The following is a 15,342-nucleotide window of genomic DNA, read 5'->3' as shown; positions in this document are numbered from 1 at the left end:
GTTGGGAAGAGTCTCCGCCCACCAGTCAGGTCTCCCGGCTCCTCAACAATTACTATTATGTTTTCAAAAAATGATTTGGGAATTCCTGCAAGACCCCCCAGTTTATCCATCTGGCTGCTGGAGTCTGAGTGGGAACTGAACAGCCTCCTGCCCAAAGAGGGACAACATGGATCAAAGGTTTCCTTCACCCTGCCTGGGACCCCCACTTGCGGTCGCCACCTGCCTCCAGAAGCCAGAGGACACAGTTTCAGTTTCATTCCAGAGAAATCCTAGAGGCAACTCAGCTGAAATACTCTGCCACATGGGCACCTGGACAGTTGGTCAGCAGGACCCAGCCTTCCTGGTATTTGGACTTTAAAAATAGACACCATCCTCATATGCTTGGGTGGTTTTAAGTGTTCTCAGGCAGAGCAGACTGAAAGGGCTTCTCTGGCTCTAGATGGCAGGGCCAACTCCCTCTCTTGGAGACTGGACCTGGGGCCCAAGAGACAGTGGTGCAAATCCCCTCGGCCACTAGCCGACTATGCAACCTTGGGCAAGTCACTTCACCTCGCCAAGCCTCTGAAGAACAGGAAAGACAATCATACCACCCAGGCAGAGGGGCGGACTGACTGAGACTGCACTGGACAGCACAGCAGGGAGCCTGGGACCCAGAAAACATTCACTGAGCACCTTCTGTGTACCTTGAACAGACTCTGGGATGCAAAAAGGAAACACACAGGCCTGGCACAGGGGCTAGAAGTGATGCAGTAGAAACATGGGGCGGGGAAGGCGCTGTGGGAGCCCAGGGGAGGTGCCCAACCCTGCCTGGGTGTCAGGAGGCATCCCAAAGAGGTGACAAAAGAGTAGGGGTGAGCCAGGTGAAAGAAAGAAAGAAAGGGGGTGGGGTTTACAAGTAAAGAGTGGGCAGAGGGCATGGCAGGTTTCTGATGTGCATAAGTAACGACTTATTAAGCACTTACCTGGTGCCAGCCACTAATCTAGGCATTGCACATGTTATTAACTCTTTTCATACACACACCAACCCTCTGAGGTGGGTTCTATTATCATCCCATCTTATAGAAACAGAAATTGAGGCTCAGAAGTCCACAGTCACACAGCCAGTAAGTGGCTGGGGCCAGGGTCTGAATCCAGCACTGTGTTCTAAAGCTCTACTCAGAGGCACTTGAGGGGTGCTGAGGATTGGGTGTCAGGAGAGGGCAGGAGCCAGACCAGGAGAACAGGGCCTCAATCTCCTCACCTGTCAGAGGGCTGGAATCAGATGGCCTTGCTGAGATCTCAGTTTCTGGCTTAAGACTGACCTGGATTTGGACCCCACGTCCTCCACTTCATAGCTCTGTGACTGCGACTAGCCCCTTCATGACTCTGAGCCTCCATTTCCCTATCTGTAAACTGGGGATAAACTGACAGAATGTTCAATAAGTGGGTTATGTTGGTCTCTGTGGGCTCCTTTTAGCTCCCAGGGTCCAGAACTGGCTGTGTGACCAGGGCCAATCCCTTTGGCTTCCAGGGGCCTCAGTTTCCCCCTGAGGATGAGGGGGTTGGACGAGAGGTTTCCTTTCTTTCCAGCTCTGTTCCTGTGTGGCTCAGAGATGTCTGGCGAAAGGGGAACAATGATAAGGGGAGTGGCACCCAAACCCTAAAAGCCCCCACCCCAACCATCACCTACCAGTGCCTGCAAAGCCACTCAGCCCAGCCCCCTCCTTAGGGCTGTGTCAGAGCAAGCCTGGAAGGGGAGGGGAGGAGAGAAGATGCCCTGATGAAGTGCAGGGAGGAGGCCTGGGATGACTCTGAAGAGAAGAGGGCGGTGCTGAGGGTATCCATGGAAAAGTCAGTCCCCGGGTCGTGGGCCCGACAAGGGACTGAGTTCCAGTGCCAGGAAGAAGAGGCAGGCGCTGGGATGCTCAAGGATGGGCTGAGGGCTTCACCGTGGGTTGAAGCGGGGGGCCTGGGCGCATCAGCCACGGGGAGAGACGAGGGCTGGGCAGAGGAGAGGAGGCAGAGGAAAGGTGCAGAGGGGCGGAGCCGGGGCTTCCGCCGACCAGGGGACGTCGGCAGGGGTCGAAGCGCGCACGGTGGGAGATGAAGCTGGGACTGTAGAAAGGGCAGGGCAGCGACGCGGGAAACAAGGAAGCCGGGGAGGCGGACGCGGGGGTCAGGGGAGGGGTGGAGCTTTACGCGGGGAGAGGGGCAGGGGCTGCACGCTCGTGGGGGATGGGCCGGCGCGACCGGAGGCGAAGAAGGCCCGGGTTTCAGTGGAAGGCGGAGAGACTGGGGGCCGGGCAGCGGGACGCACCTGAAGTCCTTGTCGCTGGACGTCATCTTCTCCAGGAGACTGGAGATGTGGAAGGTGGCGGTGCTCATGGTGGCTGCACGCCGCGGGGCCGGCCGGCGGGAGGGAATATGGCGCCGCGGGCGCCCCCTCCCCCGCCTCACGGCGCGGGCTGCGCTCACCGGACAGAAATAGCAGCCCCCGCCCCGCCCTGGTGGCGCTGCGCTCGCGCCTGGGCCGGGGCCGCCGCGGCAGGCGGAAAGGGGCCTGAGAGAGGCTCTATGGTCTGCTCCCGGGCACCAGCCACTATTCCGTGCGTGGCCCAGACCGACTTGCACACCTCCAGAGACGGGGAGCTCACCACTTTTCACCGGTAAACTCCTCCTGATTCCTATGGGTCCCGACTCTGGTTGCGTGGCACTCGCGTGGGATCAGAGAGTCTCAGGTTCAGATCCCAATTCTCCTGGCCAAATTACTTCACGTCTATGAGCCTCAGCTTTTTCATCTGTAGGCATTCAAGCAACAAGAGCTGCTATTGTGGGTCAAACCAACCAAAGTACTTCCACCCCCACCCTACTCCTCATGTGGCCTGCCTCAGAATCAGGCAGGAGCTGAAGAGTGTACCTAGTCACCAGGTCCCTTGCGTGCTATCTCCAATCTTCAGGCCACAGGGTCAGTTTCTTCGTTTTATAGAGATGCAGCTGAGACCCAGAGAAGCGTAGAGACTAAGTGTGGAACAGCCAATGGATCTGAGATGAAATCTGGACAGACCCTAAATCTTTCAATGCCTTGCGCAACAATCCTTCAATGAAGCTGCCCACACCTTCTTCAGTTAGGTACAAGCCCAGGGTTGGAGGATATGTAGGAGTACGAGAGAGCCCTGTGCCTTTTTAAACAGCCAAGAGGCGGGGCGCCTGGGTGGCGCAGTCGGTCAAGCGTCCGACTTCAGCCAGGTCACGATCTCGCGGTCCGTGAGTTCGAGCCCCGCGTCGGGCTCTGGGCTGATGGCTCAGAGCCTGGAGCCTGTTTCCGATTCTGTGTCTCCCTCTCTCTCTGCCCCTCCCCCCGTTCATGCTCTGTCTCTCTCTGTCCCAAAAAAATAGATAAACGTTGGAAAAAAAAAAAAAAAACAGCCAAGAGGCTGCTGGCTCTCAAGAAAGGGAGGCTCACCTGAGCACCTCGGTGGCTCAGTTGGTTGGCCATCCGAATTGGGCTCTGGTCATGATCTCTGCGTTTGTGGGTTCGAGGGCCCCATAGGGCCCTTGCGGCTCTGCACTAGAGGTGCAGAGCCTGCCTGGGATTCTCTCACCCTCTCTCTGCTCCTCACGCATTTATGCTCTCTTGCTCTCAAAATAAAAAAGTAAACTTAAAAAAGAAAGGGAGTAGCATGTTGTTTCAGAGCAAAACAACACTGCGTTCAAATTCCTGCTAGGTTGCTTCCTGGCTGTGTGGCCTTGGGATAATAACACAACTTCTCTGACCTATGTTTTTCTCCCTATGTTTTTCTCCCTCATAAGATAAGGATTAAAAATATCTTTTTTAATAGAGATATCAAAAAGATATTTGGGGGCAGCTGGGTGGCTCTGTCGGTTGAGCCCCTGGCTCTTGATCTCAGCTCGGGTTGTGATCTCCATTGTTCATGGGAGTGAGCCTGTTAGGCTCTACGCTGACAGCCTTGGGATTCTCCCTCTCCCTCTCTCCCTGCACCTTCTGCTTCCCCCTTCCCCTCTTTCTCTCTCAAAATAAATTATGTATATGTATATATATATATGTATGTATATGTATATATGTATGTATATATATATGTATGTATGTATATGTATATATGTATGTATATATATATGTATGTGTATATATATGTATGTGTATATATATATGTACTTTTTTTTTTTAAGAAAATGCAAACAGTGGAGAGGAGGGGCAGAGGGAGAATCTCAAACAGGCTCCACATTCATTGTGGAGCCCAAGGTGGAGGTTGATCCCACAACCCTGGGATCATGAACCAAGCTGAAATCAAGAATCTGATGCTCAATCGACTGAACCACCCAGGTGCCCCCAAAATATCTTTATTTTATTATATGCTCATTGGGTAGCTGGTTTCTAGGACAGTGCTGTCTAGAGCAGAACTTTCTGGAATGTTGGAAATTTTCTTTGTCTGCACTATCCACTATGGTAGCTATTAGCCACAGGTGGCTATTGAGCACTTGAAATCTCACTAGTGTAACTAAAGAACTGAATTCTTAATACTATTTACTTTTAATGAATTTAAATTTATTTTTTATTTTTTTTAATGTTTATTTTTGAGAGACAGAGTGCAAGCGGGGGAGGGGCAGAGAGAGGGAGACACAGAATCCAAGCAGGGTCCAGGCCCTGAGCTGCCAGCACAGAGCCCAACACGGGACTCGAACTCACGAACCATGAGATCATGACTTGAGCCAAAGTCAGACGCTTAACTGACTGAGCCACCCACGTGCCCCTGAATTTAAATTTAGCTACCTGTGGCTAGTGGCTACCATAGGGGCAAATGCAGTTCTAGACAGTAGGAACATAGCAGGGGACTAGACACACAGCTCCTGACCCTTGAAGACCTTATATTCTAATGGAGGATATGAGTATTAAAAAAGTAAGTGATCACATCAGGAAAATAAGATCTATACAGAAAATAGGGGCTCCTGGCTGGCTCATTCGGTAGAATGTGTAACTCCTGATCTCAGGATTGTGAGTTTGAGTCCCACTTTGGGTGTAGAGATTGCTTTTAAAAAATCTTAAAAAAAAAAAAATAAAAAGAAAAGACAAAGGGGTGAGAGAATAGAGATGTATGGAGGGGCAACTTTAGCTAAGGTGGTTGGAGAAGACCTTTTTGAGGAAGAGATATTTGGGTTAAGACCTAAACAGATGGGAAGGAGACAGCTGGGCAAAGATTTGAGGGAAGAGCTTATCAGACAGAGGGAACAGTAAGGACAAAGGTTCTGAGGCAGGAATGAGCTGGATGTATTTAAGAAAAGGCAATGACTGGGGTGCCTGGGTGGCTTAGTTGGTTGAGCATTCGATTTTGTCTCGGGTCAAGGTCTTGTGGTTCATGGATTCGAGCCCTGCATCGGGCTGTCTGCTGTCAGCACAGAACCTACTTTGGACCCTCTGTCCCTCTCTCTCTGCCCCACCCCCACTCACATGTGCTCTTTTTCTTTCTCTCAAAAATAAACACTGAGAAAGAAAGAAAGAAAGAAAGAAAGAAAGAAAGAAAGAAAGAAAGAAAGAAAGAAAGAAAAGGTAATGGCTGGAATGTGCTCACTCCCCTACTGGAAGAGGAGAGGTCAGAGAGGTACCTGGTTAGGGGCCAGATCATTCACAGCCTTTCAGGCCAAGGTGAGAAGGTGGGTTTTATGTTGGAGCACTAGGGAGCCACTGGAAGGTATTAAGCAAGGAGATGAGGTGACTGGTTTATTTTTTTAAAAAGCTCTCTCTGGCTGCTAAGCAGTCGTGCAGTCATGATTAATAGTGGTCTGCATCAGAGGAGCGGTGGTGAAGGTGGGAAGAAACAGACAGATCCTGAATGTATTATAGAAACGGAATGTAGCAGCTTTGCTGAAGGATTGGATGTGGACATGAGAGGGAGGAGAAATTATAGGCGTTTAGCTGGAGCAGCTGAGAAGATAGTGATGCTTTTTATGAGGATGAGGGAATCAAGGGAAGGAACCTTTGCAAGGAAGGAGGACTTAAGATCTTTGCATTGACCTGTTGTCTTGGAGATGCCCACAAGGCATCCAAGGAAAGATGTCATATTGACAATTGGATACACCATTTGCATGGGGGGAGAGCACTGGGTCAGAGTTAGAGATCAAGGGAAGGTCTTCACACAGAGATGGTGTTCAAAGTGATAGGTGTGTACAAGGATGGACAACATTAAGTGTTACCAAGGATGTGCAATAAATAGAACTCTCATATGGTGCTGGTAGGTGCTTTAAATTGATGCAGCTACAATGGAACACTGCTTGGTGATATTTATAAAAGCTAATAAGCATGTATCTACCTTGACATACCCACACAAGAGCGGGGTTCAAACTCACAAACTGCGAGATCATGACCTGAGCTGAAGTCCAACACTTAACCAACTGAGCCACCCAGTCACCCCCCAAATTCCCACTTTAAATAGTTGATTTCTCAATTTCTTCTAGGAAATCTGTTCTTTTTTGCTTACTATATTTTTATATTATTACTAGGTGTGTACACATTTAAAATTATTATACATCATGGGAAGTATTCCTTTTATCCTTTGTACTGATAATCTTTTTCCAAAATCATGCTTTTTGCCCTAAAGCCTATTTTGTCTGTGATAAATATAGTGATGCCTGTTTTATCTTGGTTAGAGTTATTTGACCTTTTTTTCTTCATGCTTTTCTTTTAAATCTTTCTGGAGGCTAATGTTTTGGGTATATCCCTTACAAACATTTTGAATTAATTTTAAACCTACCAAAAAGTCGTATATAAAGAAGAAAATAATAAAGGTCAGAACAGAAATAAGTGAAATAGAGAATAAAAAAGACAATAGGAAGGATCAATGAGGGGTGCCTGGGTGGCTCAGTGGGTTAAATGTCTGACTTCAGCTCAGGTCAGGATCTCACAGTGAGTTCAAGCCCCGTGTCAGGCTGTGTGCTGACAGTGTGGAGCCTGAGAGCCCTCTTCCGGTTTGGTGTCTCCTACTCTCTCTGCCCCTCCCCCACTCATGCCTTTACTCTCTCTCTCTCAGAAAGAAACATTAAAAAAAATTTTTTTTAAAGAGAGGATCAATGAAACCATTGATCTCTCTGTTTTCTCTGAGGAGCTAAACAAAATTGACAAACTTTTAGCCAGAACAACCAAGAAAAAAAGAAGACTCAAATAAATAAAATCAGAAATGAAAGAGGAGATGTTACAACAGATACCACAGAAATACAAAGGATCATAAAAGAATGCCAACAAATTGGACAACCTAGAATAAATGGATAAATTCCTAGAAACACGCACCCTTCCAAGACAATCATGAAAAAATAGAATCTCTGAACACACCAATTACTAGTAAGGAGATTGAATCGGTAATCAAAAACCTCCCAAAAAACAGATGTCCAGGATCAGATCCTTCACTGGTGAATTCTACCAAACGTTTGAAGAATTAATACCAATCCTCAAACTCTTCCAAAAAATAGAAGAGGAGCCCTCCCCAAAAGTTACAAAATAGTATGGAGTTTCCATGTATCCTCTCATCTTCCCCGAATGTTAGACCTTACATCACCATGTTACAACGATCAGAATGAGGAAATTAATATTGGTACAACACTATTAACCAAACCTTACATGGATTTCACTAATTTATCCAGGAATGTTCTTTTCTAGTTCCAGGATCCAATCCAGGTTCCCACATGACATTTAGCTGTCATCTCTCTTCAGTGTCCTCCAACAGGTGACTGTTCCTCTTTCTCTTGTTTTTCATGACGTTCACCCTCCGGAAGAGAATTGGTCAGTTATTTTATGGAATGTCCCTCAGTTAGGGTTTGTCTAAGGTTTTCTCATGATTAAATTGATGTTAGGCATTTTGGGGGCAGGGATACAACAGATGTAGTGTTATGTATGCTCTTTTCGGTTCATCTTATCAGGGGCTTCATTATGTCCATATGTCTTATGATTGGTGATGTTAACCTTGATCATCTGGCTAAGCTGTGATCATTAAACTGGGTTTTACCACTATAAAGTTGCTCTGTTTCTCTCTTGTTGTTGTTTTTTAATTTTTATTTATTTATTTTGAGATAAAGAGAGTGAGCGTGAGCTGGGGGAGAGGCAGAGAAAGAAAGGGAGAGAGAGAAAGAGAAAGAGAGAGAGAGAATCCCAGGCAGGCTCTGTGCTGTCAGCTCATAGCAGGACACAGGGCTCAATTTCACAAATCATTAAATCAGGACCTGAGCCGAAATCAAGTGTCTGAGGTTTAACCAACTGAGCAACCCAGGTGCCCCACTCTGTTTCACTTTGTAATTAATAAGTTTATAATTTTGTAAATTTACATTTAAATTTTTATAAAGCTTAATAAATTAGAAAATTTTGCACATTGTACTTAATAAATATCTTGGAGGAGATCATTTGACACTATGCAAATATCCTGTTTCTTTGCACACTTTCACCCACTAATTTTAGTATCCACTGGTGGATCTTTCTGTTACTATTATTGCTGCCAAATGGCAGTTTTCTATTTCTCTTTCCTTCAACATTTATTAATTGAAATTCTTCTGAAAGGAAGAGATTTTTCCTTCATTTATTTTTTCCAGTTATTTATTCATATCCATGGTCAAATGTAAATTCATTTTATATTTTGGGTTATAATCTAGTACTATTATTATTTATTTTGTTGCTCAAAATTTTCTAGGTCTTCCCATTGGGAGCTCCTTCAGATCAGCTCCTATGTTCTTTTTATTTTTTTATTTTTTAATTTACATCCAAGTTAGGTAGCATATAGTGCAACAGTGATTTCAGGAGTAGATTCTTTAATTCCCCTTACCCATTTAGCCCATCCCCCTTCCCACAACCCCTCCAGTAACCTATTTGTTCTCCATATTTAGGAGCCTCTTATGTTTGGTCCCCCTCCTGTTTTTATGTTACTTTTGCTTCCCTTCCCTTATGTTCATCTGTTTTGTATCTTAAAGTCCTCATATGAGTGAAGTCATATGATATTTGTCTTTTCTCTAATTTTGCTTGGCATAATACCCTCCAGTTCCATCCACATAGTTACAAATGGCAAGATTTCATTCTTTTTGATTGCTGAGTAATACTCCATTGTGTATATACCACGTCTTCTTTATCCATTCATCCATCGATGGACATTTGGGCTCTTTCCATACTTTGGCTATTGTTGATAGTGCTGCTATAAACATGGGGGTGCATGTGCCCCTTTGAAACAGCACACCTGTATCCCTTGGAAAAATACCTGGTAGTGCAGTTGCTGGGTCGTAGGCTAGTTCTACTTTTAATTTTTTGAGGAACCCCCCATACTGTTTTCCAGAGTGGCTGCCCCAGTTTGCATTCCCACCAGCAGTGCAAAAGAGATCCTCTTTCTCTGCATCCTTGCCAACATCTGTTGTTGCCTGAGTTGTTAACGTTAGCCATTCTGACAGGTGTGAGGTGGTATCTCATTGTGGTTTTAATTTGTATTTCCCTGACGATGAGTGGTGTTGAGCATTTTTTCATGTGCCGATTGGCCATCTGGTTGTCTTCTTTGGAGAAGTGTCTATTCATGTCTTTTGCCCATTTCTTCACTGGATCATTTGTTTTATGGGTGTTGAGCTTGATAAATTCTTTATAGATTTTAGATACTAACCCTTTATCTGATGTGTCGTTTGCAAATATCTTCTCCCATTACGTCGGTTGCCTTTTAGTTTTGCTGATTGTTTTCTTTGCTGTGCAGAAGCTTTTTATTCTGATGAGGTCCCGATAGTTCATTTTTGCTTTTGTTTCCCTTGCCTCTGGAAACGTGTTGAATAGGAAGTTGCTGAGGCTGAGGTCAAAGAGGTGTTTTCCTGCTTTCTCCTCGAGGATTTTGATGGCTGCCTATCTTACATTTAGGTGTCTCACCATTTAGAGTTTATTTTTGTGTATGGTGTAAGAAAGTGGTCCAGGTTCATTCTTCTGCATGTCGCTGTCCAGTTTTCCCAGCACCATTTGGAGAAGAGACTGTCTTTATTCCATTTGATATTTTTTCCTGCTTTGTCAACGATTAGTTGGCCATATGTTTGTGGGTCTGTTTCTGGGTTCTCAATTCTGTTCCATTGATCTGAGTGTCTGTTTTTGTGCCAGTACCATACTGTCTTGATGATTATAGCTTGGTAATATAGCTTGAAGTCCAGGATTGTGATGCCTCCTGCTTTGGTTTTCTTTTTCAAGATTGCTTTGGCTATTCAGGGTCTTTTCGGTTCCATACAAATTTTAGGATTGTTTGTTCTAGCTCTGTGAAGAATGCTGGTGTTATTTTGGTAGGGATTGCGTTGAATATGTAGATTGCTTTGGGTAGTATTGACATTTTAACAATATTTGTTCTTCCTATCCAGGAGCATGGAATATTTTTCCTTTTGTGTGTGTGTGTGCCTTCTTCAATTTCTTTCATAAGCTTTCTATAGTTTTCAGTGTATAGATTTTTCACCTCATTGGTTAAATTTATTCCTAGGTATTTGCAACTGTAAATGGGACCAATTCCTTGATCTCTCTTTCTGTTGCTTCATTGTTGGTGTATAGGAATGCAATTGATTTCTGTGCATTGATTTTATATCCTGCCACTTTGCTGAATTCATGGATCAGTTCTAGCAGTTTTTTTTTGTGGAATCTTTTGGGTTTTCCCAATGATACACATATAGTGTATCATGCCATCTGTGAAGAGTGAAAGTTTGACCTCCTCCTGGCTGATTTGGATGCCTTTTATTCCTTTGTGTTGTCTGATTGCTGAGGCTGAGACTTCCAGTACTATGTTGAATAACAGTGGCGAGAGTGGACATCCCTGTCATGTTCCTGACCTTGGGGGAAAAGCTCTGTTTTTCCCAAAAAGGATGATATCAGCATTTGGTCTTTCATATATGGCTTTTATAATCTCGAGGTATGATCCTTCTATCCCTACTTTCTTGAGGGTTTTATCAAGAAAGGATGCTGTATTTTGTCAAATGTTTTCTCTGCATCTATTGAGAGGATCATGTGGTTGTTGTCCTTTCTTTTATTGATGTGATGAATCACATTGATTGTTTTGCAGATATTGAACCAGCCCTGCATCCCAGGTATAAATCCCACTTGATCATGGTGAATAATTTTTTTAATGTATGGTTGGATCCAGTTGGCTAATATCTTGTTGAGAATTTTTGCATCCATGTTCAGCAGTGAAATTGGTCTATAGTTTTCCTTTTTAGTGGGGTCTTTGTCTGGTTTTGGAATCAAGGTAACTCTTCATAGAAAGACTTTGGAAGTTTTCCTTCCATTTCTATTTTTGGGAACAGTTTCAAGAGAATAGGTGTTAACTCTTCCTTAAATGTTTGGTAGAATCCTCCTGGAAAGCCATCTGGCACTGGGCTCTTTTTTGGGGGGAGATTTTTTATTAGCAATTTGATTTCATTACTCGTTATGGGTCTGTTCAAATTTTCTGTTTCTTCCTGTTTCAGTTTTGGTAGTTTATATGTTTCTAGGAATTTGTCCATTTATTCCAGATTGACCATTTTATTGGTGCATAATTGCTCATAAAATTTTCTTACTGCTGTTTTTATTTCTGCTGTGTTGGTTCTGATCTCTCGTCTTTCATTCTTGATTTTATTTATTTGGGTCCTTTCATTTTTCTTCTTGATCAAACTGGCTAGTGGTTTATCAATTTTGTTAATTCTTTCAGAGAACCAGCTTTTGGTTTTATTGATGTGTTCTGTTTTTTTCGGTTTCGATAGCGTTGATTTCTGCTCTAATCTTTATTATTTCCCATCTTATGCTGGTTTGGGGTTTTATTTGCTGTTCTTTTTCCAGCTCGTTAAGGTGTAAGGTTAGGTAGTGTATCTGAGACCTTTCTTGCTTCTTTAGGAAGGCCTGGATTGCTATATACTTTCCTTTTATGACCGCTTTTGCTGTGTCCCAGAGGTTTTGGGTTGTGGTGTTATCATTTTCATTGGCTTCCATGTACTTTTTAATTTCCTCTTTAACTTCTTGGTTGGCCCATTCTTTCTTTAGTAGGATGTGCTTTAATCTCCAGGTATTTGTTACCTTTCCACATTTTTTCTTGTGGTTGATTTCAAGTTTCATAGCGTTGTGATCTGAAAATATCCACGGTATGATCTTGATCTCTTTGTACTTGTTGAGGGCTGATTTGTGTCCTAGTATGTGATCTGTTCTGGAGAACGTTCCATGTGCACTGGAGAAGAATATATATTCTGCTGCTTTAGGATGAAATGTTCCGAATATATCTGTTAAGGCCATCTGGTCCTGTGTCATTCAAAACCATTGTTTCCTCGTTGATTTTTTGTTTAGATGATCTGTTCATTGCTGTAGTTGGGGTGTCGAAGTCCCCTACTATTATGGTATTATTATCAACGAGTTTATGTTTGTGATTAATTGATTTATATATTTGGGTGTTTCACATTTGGAGCATAAATATTTATAATTGTTAGGTCTTCTTGATGGATAGACCCATTAATTATGATATAATGCCCTTCTTCATCTCTTGTTACAGTCTTTATTTTAAAGTCTAGATTGTCTGATATAAGTATGGCTACTCCAGCTTTCTTTTGTCGACCATTAGCATGATAGATGGTTCTCCATCCCTTTACTTTCAATCTGAAGGTGGCTTTAGGTCTAAAGTGGGTCTCTTTTAAACAGCATATAGATGGATTTTGTTTTCTTATCCATTCTGTTACCCTATGTCTTTTGACTGGAGCATTTTGTCCATTGACATTTAGAATGAGTGCTGAAAGATATGAATTTATTGCCATTATGTTTCTTGTAGAGTTGGAGTTTCTGGTGGTGTTCGCTGGTCCTTTCTAGTCTTTGTTGCTTTTGGTCTTTTTTTTTTTTTTTTTTTTCGTCTTTTCTCCCCTCAGAAAGCCCACCTTAAAATTTCTTGCAGGGCTGGTTTAGTGGTCACAAACTCCTTTAATTTTTGTTTTTCTGGAAAACTTTTAATCTCTCCTTCTATTTTGAGTGACAGCCTTTCTGGATAAAGAATTCTTGGCTGCATATTTTTCTGATTCAGTACATTGAATATATCCTGCCACTCCTTTCTGGCCTGCCAAGTTTCTGTGGGTAGGTCTGCTGCAAGCCTCATCTGTCTTCCCTTGTCGGTTAAGGACTTTTTTCCCTTACTGCTTTCATGATTCTTTCCTTGCCTGAGTATTTTGTGAATTTGACTTTGATATGCCTTGTTGATGGTTGATTTTTGTTGAATCTAATGGGAGTCCTCCATGCTTTGTGGATTTTTATGTCTGTGTCTTTCCCCAGGTTAAGAAAGTTTTCTGCTATGATTTGCTCACATACCCCTTCTACCCCTTTTTCTCTCTCTTCATCTTCTGGAACTCCTATGATTCTGATGTTCCTTTTTAATAAGTCACGGATTTCTGTATTTCTTAAATCGTGCTCTTTTGCCTTAGTCTCCCTCTTTTTTTCTGCTTCATTATTCTCCATAAGTTTGTCCTCTGTATCACTGATTCACTTCTCTACTTCATCCATCCTTGCTGCCGTGGCATCCATTTGAGATTGCAGCTCGGTTATAACATTTTTTATTTCATCCTGATTAGCTTTTACTTCTTTTATCTCTATGTAAAGGGATTCTAATCTATTTTTGACCCCAGCTAGTATTCTTATTATAATGATTCTAAATTCTGGTTCAGACTTCTTGCATGTATCTCTGTTGATTAAGTCCCTGGCTGTAGTTTCTTCCTGCTCTTTCTTTTGGAGTGAATTCCTTCGTTTTGTCATTTTGAAGGAAGAAAAGGAATTAACAAGGTTAAAAAAAATTAAAATAAAAAAACTAAAAACAACACACACACACATACACACAAATCAAATAAATGATGCTAGATCCTAGGTGTGTTTTGGTCTGGGTGTAGAAAGGAGCTTGATAGATTAGAGGAAAAAAGGGGAAAAAAGAAAAATAAAAAAAAGAGAGAAAAGGAAAATGTTTGAAAAATTTTTAAATGAATACAATGAAATAGAATAAAATTAAATGATTTTGAAAATAATTTGAAAATAGAATTTGAAAAATTTACAAAAAAGTAAAAAATGTAGTAGAAAAAATTAAAGGAAAATATTTTTAATAAAAATTGAAAATAAAAATAAATTTTTCTCTTTCTGTATTCAAGAAAAAGAGAAGAAACAAAAAGAAAACAAGAAAATTGAATAGACAGACCAGCGAACAGACTGAAATATGATTGAAATTACATTGTTTTCCCCTAGAAGTCAAACTATGAAGCACTTTATAGTCCGGAAACTAAGCAGGTGGAGAGACTTGTGGTATTTGTGAAGAGTGAGGTTGGCCCAGTTCCGCAGGACTTAGTGTAACAGCTCCACTCTCCACTAGATGGCACTGCTTAGCTTACTGGGGTGGACTGTTGTGGTGTTTGTAGGTGTGTTTGTGGATGTGCGGAAGGGGTGAAAATGGCATCCCCGGCTATTCAGTCTCTAGCATCGGAACTCTGCTCTCCCTGATTAGCAATTGTGCACCCATCCTTCGTCTCTGGCTTCCGTTCACTCCCCGCTTTTACACTGTCCTTGACCAAGCTGTCAGGTTGCCAGGCGGCACCTCCCTCCTGAGTTTTATCTCAGATATGGCTGTGTTTCCCAACCCCTCACCCCCCAAAACTCTGCAGCTTTGACCTGCTGAGACCCTCTTCAGAAGGGTCTCACCAAGCAATGGCCAGGTGCCAGTTGCACCCAGGAATGTTCGTGGGTCCGTGCTGCTACCGATTCCCAGAGACTGCAGCTGGGTGCCAGCCTGCCCCAGAAAAAGTTCACATGATCGGGTGGCAGCAGCATTTCAGGGATTATGGAAAATCACAACACACATCTGGCGCCAGGCATCAGCCTGGCCGACCTTGTTCCAGCACCAACGAATGTGGTTGTACTCCGGGGTCTCCTGGCACCTTTGCCTGTTGGGGGCGCACTGCCTCTACCTAATGTCCTCCCAGCAGGGAAACTGCCTCTGCCGTGTGGCCCCCCAGACTTCACTCTGTTCCTGAGGATTTGCCTTTCCCACCAGAGCACCACCAGGTATAAAGCTGCGGAGTTTCAGACTCTGCACTCCCTCTGTTTATAGAGTCTTAATGGAATTTAAACCCTCTCCTTTCTCATTTCTCCATTTTTAGTTCAGTCCCTGCAGCTGTTAATACTTTTCCACTTTCTCTCCAGCTGCTTTTAGGGGGGTGCTTTTCCTGTACTTCCCCCCGCCCCATATCCGTCCACTCTCCACAAGCAAAAACAGCTCCCTGCCCTCTGTGGCTTCTCTCTCCCCCAGTTCACCTTTTTGCGCCACCAACCTGCTGAGTTCTGTGGTTCAGGTTGTACAGGTTGTTGTGTTAATCCTCAAATCAGTTTTCTAGGTG

The 15,342-nt window shown here is 43.5% G+C and overlaps 2 protein-coding genes across 9 annotated transcripts in view; one reads left to right on the top strand and one right to left on the bottom strand.

Moving 5' to 3' along the window:
* The window catches only part of CAND2 (cullin associated and neddylation dissociated 2 (putative)), a 33,725-nt gene extending 31,323 nt beyond the window's left edge, over nucleotides 1–2,402 (bottom strand). The window contains exon 1 of one of the 2 annotated variants that reach the window (XM_045493850.1): nucleotides 2,297–2,402. In XM_045493850.1, the coding sequence (XP_045349806.1) occupies nucleotides 2,297–2,364 (68 nt within the window). In that variant the 5' untranslated portion in view covers nucleotides 2,365–2,402. Of the gene's footprint in view, nucleotides 1–1,240; nucleotides 1,362–2,296 lie in introns of those variants that run through there. The other variant, XM_045493849.1, reaches the window with a different exon arrangement.
* Nucleotide 2,403: 1 nt separating this feature from the next.
* TMEM40 (transmembrane protein 40) overlaps nucleotides 2,404–15,342 on the top strand; it is a 66,060-nt gene continuing 53,121 nt past the window's right edge. For 6 of the 7 annotated variants that reach the window (XM_045493862.1, XM_045493861.1, XM_045493859.1 and 3 more), the window contains exons 1-2: nucleotides 2,404–2,645; nucleotides 2,784–2,944. In XM_045493862.1, the coding sequence (XP_045349818.1) occupies nucleotides 2,404–2,645; nucleotides 2,784–2,944 (403 nt within the window). The remainder of the gene's footprint in view (nucleotides 2,646–2,783; nucleotides 2,945–15,342) is intronic. The other variant, XM_045493864.1, reaches the window with a different exon arrangement.

Source organism: Leopardus geoffroyi, chromosome A2 (genome assembly GCF_018350155.1).
Source record: "Leopardus geoffroyi isolate Oge1 chromosome A2, O.geoffroyi_Oge1_pat1.0, whole genome shotgun sequence".
NCBI classification, from domain to species: Eukaryota; Metazoa; Chordata; class Mammalia; order Carnivora; family Felidae; genus Leopardus; species Leopardus geoffroyi.
Note: the sequence above shows the minus strand (reverse complement) of the source record. Positions and strands in the feature narration are given on the sequence as shown.